We start from the raw sequence: 6232 nt of genomic DNA on the forward strand, positions 1-6232 counted from the left end.
TGGGTTGGGTCTAGGTCTGGTTGTTGTAGAGTCCATTTGGGTTCGGGTCTGATTGTTCTCGTGTCCGTTAGTGTCCGGGTCCAACTTTTTGGAAATGTGAAGCTCTCTACTTTAAACAACCTCCTAAATATATGAAAGATAAAACAACATGGCCTTTAGAGCGCACTGATTGTTCAGGGACCACCACAGTATGTCTGTCTGTCACCATAGCGGTGTTTCTCTTCTTGTGACTAGCAGTGCCCGTCCAGTAAGCAGACTGCAGCAACTCTCCCCATTCTATAAGAGTTCCCTCCGACAGAGTTGTGGTTGTGGGAGAAATATATCCCAGGAGATTACATTTCACCTCAAGATGCTCTCTACTCACTCATGAGGAACCAAGCAGACAGGCTTTCCACAGGAAAAAAATACTTTATTAATACGCTTATATAATGTATATCACCATTTATAGACAAAGTATGTACATCAACAACTTTCTGGTAGGTCCCAAGTACCTCTTTCTATAGAAAACAAATATTCTGTTAAAACGTATACATTCACTTCTCGCCAACTCCTTAGACTGCAGTATTCATACAAATACATTTAATAAACATCTGATGATGTTTTTATCAGCTTTTCACAAGTAAAAGGCAACAGCATGAACAAACACCAGGTTTGATTTGAGGAGAAGCGGATTGCTGAAAAACGCAGACCAGGGCCAGCACATGTATGTACAGGGTTTATTTTACACTAAAATGACTGTCCACACTCTACTACCCCTCTCTCTAGTCCGAGAATTAGGACACATATCAAAAATAGAGATGTACAAGAAGTATACACAATAATGACAGATAATCCATCTCAACAGTCAGCGAATTGCCAACTCGACATGGTCACGTGATGACATCACTAACTCCATAAAGTGTGAATTGGCGTACCCTTTGCTCCTGGCTGTACAGTTGTGGGGATCATTATTTTAGTCAGAGCGCTTGTTGTTGTCATAGGAAATGGGGCAAAGGGCATTGTCAGTGATGGCAATGGTTACCTAAGGTAGATAGACAGCGACCTTTGTGTGAAAGGTGACTGTTGACATTAGGTGTAACATGATTTAGGACGGTATGTGTCTCTATGGCAGCAGCTACAACTGAGACCTGTCAGTGTCATCAGCATGTAGAAACCTCAACAGCAGCATCTACGGGATTGCCTCTCTTTTACATTCAACCAAGGGTGTGTGTTGAGGGCAGGTCCAGATCAGTGGGGTCAATGGTGCACTCAGCTCTCTGGTGGGGGCATGCATTTTAAGTCAAACATTCAGAAGGTTGAGGGTCAGGTAACAGGTTCAGCTGTCTTCATTCTACACCTTCACTCTTTCTTCTCTTCGCAGCAGTGTGGCTGTGGATGATGCATCACCGGTCCGGGACCAGATCAGGTGCATGCTCTCTGTCTGTCTCCCTTCTGTCTTCTGACCTCTGGGGTGAGGGACCAGGGGAGAGGGGTGATGGTGGGTGATCTGACTGTCAGTCATGTTCTCCCCCATGTTCCCTCTCGGCAGAGCAGTCTCTATGTTCAATAACACTGTTCAGTGGTATCTCAGTCTTTGGTTTCCAGGTTAATGGGCTTTAACGCTTGGAGGAGGGCTGGTGAGTCCATGGGGCTCTGGGCCACGGTGAGGGGAGAGGGAGAGTGCCCCCTGGGGGATATCGTAATCAGGGAAGGTTGGGCATGCGTGTCGCTAGGCATGCCCTGTGCGGAGCCCCCCAGGCCAGGGTAGATCATGGGCATGGCCCCAGAGTACCAGCACTTCTCCAGCATGGGCAGATAAGCGGCAGCAGAAGGGGGGATGAGGTAGAAGGGCATGCAGAGAGGATGAGGTTGGGCCTGGTGGGGGGAGTAGGCGCTCATGTAGCTGCCGTGACCGCTGGAGGAGGATGAAGAGGATGAGGATGACTCTCCACCTGAGAGAAACTCGTCATCGGATGACTCCACCCGGGCATGTTTGTGGCGAGGTTCATCTTCCTGCTTGACGCCCAATGATGCCGTCTTTTCGCCCAGCGCTCTCTTCAGCTGGCTCTCTTGGCCGTAGTACCCTGCACGCGACGCCAGATGCTCACCCTGCTCGCCACCGTAGCCGCTGTCTGTGTCTGTATCACTGCCGCTTTGCTCACCGCCCACCTGGGCATACGCCCGCTGTATGACAGGCACACAGTTCTTCCTGTGGCCCTCGCTGGGCTTGGGGGGCTGGCCTACAGGCTTCTCCCTCTGGGCCTGGTGGTGGTGGTGGCTGGGGGTCTTTTCGGGCCAGGGGCTGTGGGGAGGGACCTGGAGGATCTCAGTGACCACCTTGTGCAGGTGGTTGATCATGTGGGAGGGTGTGAGGTCTCCGTCACCCTCCTGCTTGGCCAGGTACTGTAAAACCTCCTGGGCACAGACGTGGAAGCCTGAGCGGAACATCTCCTCACTGTTCTCCTGGCTGGGAGAGGACTGCTCTGTAGACAGGAAGGAACAACAACGTCAAATACAGAACTACCACAATGCATTATTATGGAAACTACTCTCATCACATTTGGAGAAATTCTCATAAGAAATAAATCTTATTATGGGTAAAATTTCCCCTTATATTCAACCACATCCATTCTAAACTTATGAGTTATTCTGTCTCAGTTTCTTATTCCGGTAACATGTTATAATAATGCAATAGATGAGAAATGCACTGTGCTGCATTTGAGAATTAGTGAGGATGTTGTCTGCATCCAAATGGAAACGAGTCAAGGTAAGAGACGACAAGCTATATTTAAATTCACTGATTTGCATGCCCTTCTGCAGAATCATCTTATTGTGGGGGTGTGTGTGTATGTTTCTTCTCACCGATTTGCATGCCATTCTGCAGAGCGAGGATTTTCTGCTGCTGGTTTTCCAGTAGAGTGGTGAGGGCTTTCACATGCTTGAGCGTGAGCTCCAAAACCACAGCCTTCTCCAGATGGCCAAGAGTCTAGAGAATAACACACACTACTGTCAGCTGGGGCTCCACTCTTAAGGAACACACACACACTCAGCAGCACACACACAAACTTGGAGGAACAACAACAACAATAACTAGTTATACTCAAATTAAAATTCGATCTTCAACATTTGATAATATATCCGATATCACTACCTGAATCATAAAAATACTGATCTAAGGAAATTTGCACCATTTCAGAATTAGTTTAAGTATTTAACTTCATTGATTTAAATGATTTTATAAAATCTCAACTGTTAGTCACGCCGATACCAAAACCTGAAGTACCACAAAGCAACCACTTAACGGCGCCTTAGCTAACATCTACAAGCAGAGAACTAGTTATTACTCTGCTACTTCCAGATAAATAGGAACTTACTGTAAGTTTCAGGTGCTCAGGCAATAAATCTTTCAACTGAGCGATGCACTCGTTTATCCTGTCTCGCCTTTTCTTCTCAATAAGTCGATGAGGTAGTTTGTAGTTTTCCTAAAGGCAGGAGTGTGAAAGTAGGTTAGGTGGAGTCATATTGAGGTTACCGAACACCTACAGCAATTTGACAAGCAGCCCTATCAACACTAACATGGACTTCAAGCCTTACATAAGATGGGAAAACGGGTCACCGCATGATCTGAATTATCAGGCCAACTGAGTGACTTAAAACAATGTATAGTTTAAATAATATTGTATAATCATAATATTCTTATTGTAATATTATTACATTCAAAAGTATTATTTCCCATGAAAATACAGTGAATAAACACAAATATTTCTACCAACCTTGCACTCCTCTGCTCGTTTCATTCCCCGACGGGATTTGTATACATATATAGGGAAATCCATCCTAAAGAAAGGCAGAAGACAGTCAATGAGATGTGAGTTTGGTGAAGTTGCGCACTCAATGTCAAGAGAGACAAATGTGTGACACTATGTAGAGGCACAGGACAAGCATGGCCATGGCACAAGTGTCTTTCTCAGCAACTTACCCTTGCATGTCAGACAGCTCAGCCTGCTGGTACTTGGGAGGGAGTTGCGCCCTTTGAATCCTTTCCATTTCCATTATCTTTAGGCCTACTCCAAACTAATCACGAAAGGGAAAGCTTGTTTTCCCAATGTATTCACTCAAGGATGCATATGAAATGTAATACAAGTAAATCGTCCTTAAATTCTTTCACAAAAAATAGTTCAGTATTCCTACTAACTCGAGATTAACAATATGTAGAGAAAATGTATTTTCCTTTATATTTCAATTGTTGTTATTATTATATTTGTCGCCGAATGGGAGTAAATTGTCCCGGAGATCTCCACGAAGTCAGTCAAGAGGTAGCCCTGAAGATGCACTAATCTTGGTTGCGCGTTGGGAAAGTGGGGGAGGACACTAGAGCTACGTGTTAAATAAACCCCTCTGACTCTCGCTCGCAGAGTGACCTACCTCTGTCACATGAGTCACGTTTTGGACGCCGCTGTCTCCTCGGTGGAGGGACTGCCCATTTTCTACTGATAAGGAGGATCTGGGGGCGGACGTCGGTTCCACGTCACACCGGAGGACTGAGTCCCGGGTCTCGTGTACCACCATGCTCAACTGTATGGTAACCACTATACGCGCCACCGCTAAGGAGCATATAGACAGGTTACAGTTTACAACACAGAGTTACAGTTTACAACACAGAGCTACGCTTCTCACCAAAACTGCTCCGCAGGATCCACTACTGACAACAAGACATCAATAATATTGATATGGGGATAATTTTGCAAATATATCGATGAATTGATAGAATGGGGAGTTAATGTGATATTATCTTATCCCAATCCTTATATTGTTCATGGGACTCATTCACCTTTTGCCTCATACACAACATAATTTAATCGCAAGTGTAAGCCTATGCCAATAAGCAAAATCATGTCATTTGTAAATACAATACATTATTCTATTATTTAACTTTAACCACTGTGTTAAGTTAATAGCCCTATGTTGTAGGGCTTTATAATACGGGTATTGACATGTAGGCCTACCTGGTGGATGCTGAACTCAACACGATTTAGGATGGATTTGAGCAACGACTAGTGTGGGCTGACTGGAACTCCAACTTCACACAAAAAAACGTTTATTTTTTTTAAAATAAAAAACGACAGATGTTAGCACCCAAAGATTACCCAGCAATTACACAGAACAATGTCATGTGTAATTGCAGGCTATTCTTTGGGTGCTGAAATCAGTAACTCAAAAAATAATTAACTTCGGAGCTCTAATCCGCCCACACTAGTTGCCACTCAACTCCATCATAAATTGTGGAGTTGAGTTTAGTCGGCTAACCTGGTGGATGTCTTAACCTAACCTTGTGCTATCCTTGACAAATAGACTATATTAATTGTAGATATGAAGATGGCGCTGCAGTAGATAGCTTCCGTCTTACGGCCTCCTGACCAATTTAGCTATTTTGTGAGTTTTTTTACACTGATCTTAACTTTTATGTTCATGATATTTCCACCGTCATTTCCGAACAGCTCCTGGACATCAGAACAGCGATCACTAACCTCGATTTGAATGAAGATTTCTACTTCAACAAGTTTGAAGCTGTGGATGTACTGCTCATTTCGAACCAGGCCCTATTCCCCAGGACTTGAAAGAGGAAGACACTGCGCAAGATGGCACACAAGCGAGCTCCCTGACGAGTCTACCACTGCCAGTAAATGAGCTCTCTCTACCAGAGTATGTGAGCGGAGCTAGAGCAGAGCTTGCCCAATTTGACTGGAGCAAGATTCCCAAAGGCTGGCTTGTCGGCCTTCTTGCCCTCTCCAAGTAGCGCTCACATCAAGAGCTCGGGGCATGCTGGGCCCCCCATGCATTTGTAAACTACTTGTGTGCTGCGTCACATTACCTTCCTCCTCTCCTGAAGCGACCATGTTCTGGAGACGGAATAGGTAGTACGCTGTGACATTTTATTTTCCTACCTTGTGACAGACAAAGAACTGGAAGGGCTGGAGCTCCAGATACCACCTGGTCACGCGAGAATTCCGGTCACCATGGTCTGGATCCAGGTCAGGGCTGTGTGGTCCGTGTGCAGGTCAAATTCTCTCCCAAGAAGATAGTACCGGAGGCTATCTAGTGCCCACTTTATAGCCTCCTTCTCGATGGTCAAATACTTGGTTTCCCTGGGCAAGAGCTTCTGACTTAGGTACAGCACAATGAGCTCTTCTCCTGGCTCCCTTTGGGCCAGTACAGCTCCAATTCCCACAGCCGAAGCGTCCACCTGTTTGAG

At 45.4% G+C, this 6232-nt stretch overlaps 1 protein-coding gene across 1 annotated transcript; it reads right to left on the reverse strand.

Annotated features, from left to right (window-relative positions):
- Positions 1–388: 388 nt before the first annotated feature.
- Positions 389–4341, reverse strand: LOC139535867 (class E basic helix-loop-helix protein 40-like). The gene is made up of 5 exons (XM_071335732.1): positions 3959–4341; positions 3753–3816; positions 3354–3461; positions 2842–2965; positions 389–2462 (listed from the first exon to the last, which is right to left on the reverse strand). The coding sequence occupies exons 1-5, from the start codon at positions 4030–4032 to the stop codon at positions 1567–1569; spliced, it is 1266 nt and encodes a 421-aa protein (XP_071191833.1). The 5' UTR covers positions 4033–4341; the 3' UTR covers positions 389–1566.
- Positions 4342–6232: the final 1891 nt, after the last annotated feature.

This window comes from Salvelinus alpinus, chromosome 12 (genome assembly GCF_045679555.1).
Source record: "Salvelinus alpinus chromosome 12, SLU_Salpinus.1, whole genome shotgun sequence".
Classification (NCBI taxonomy): Eukaryota; Metazoa; Chordata; class Actinopteri; order Salmoniformes; family Salmonidae; genus Salvelinus; species Salvelinus alpinus.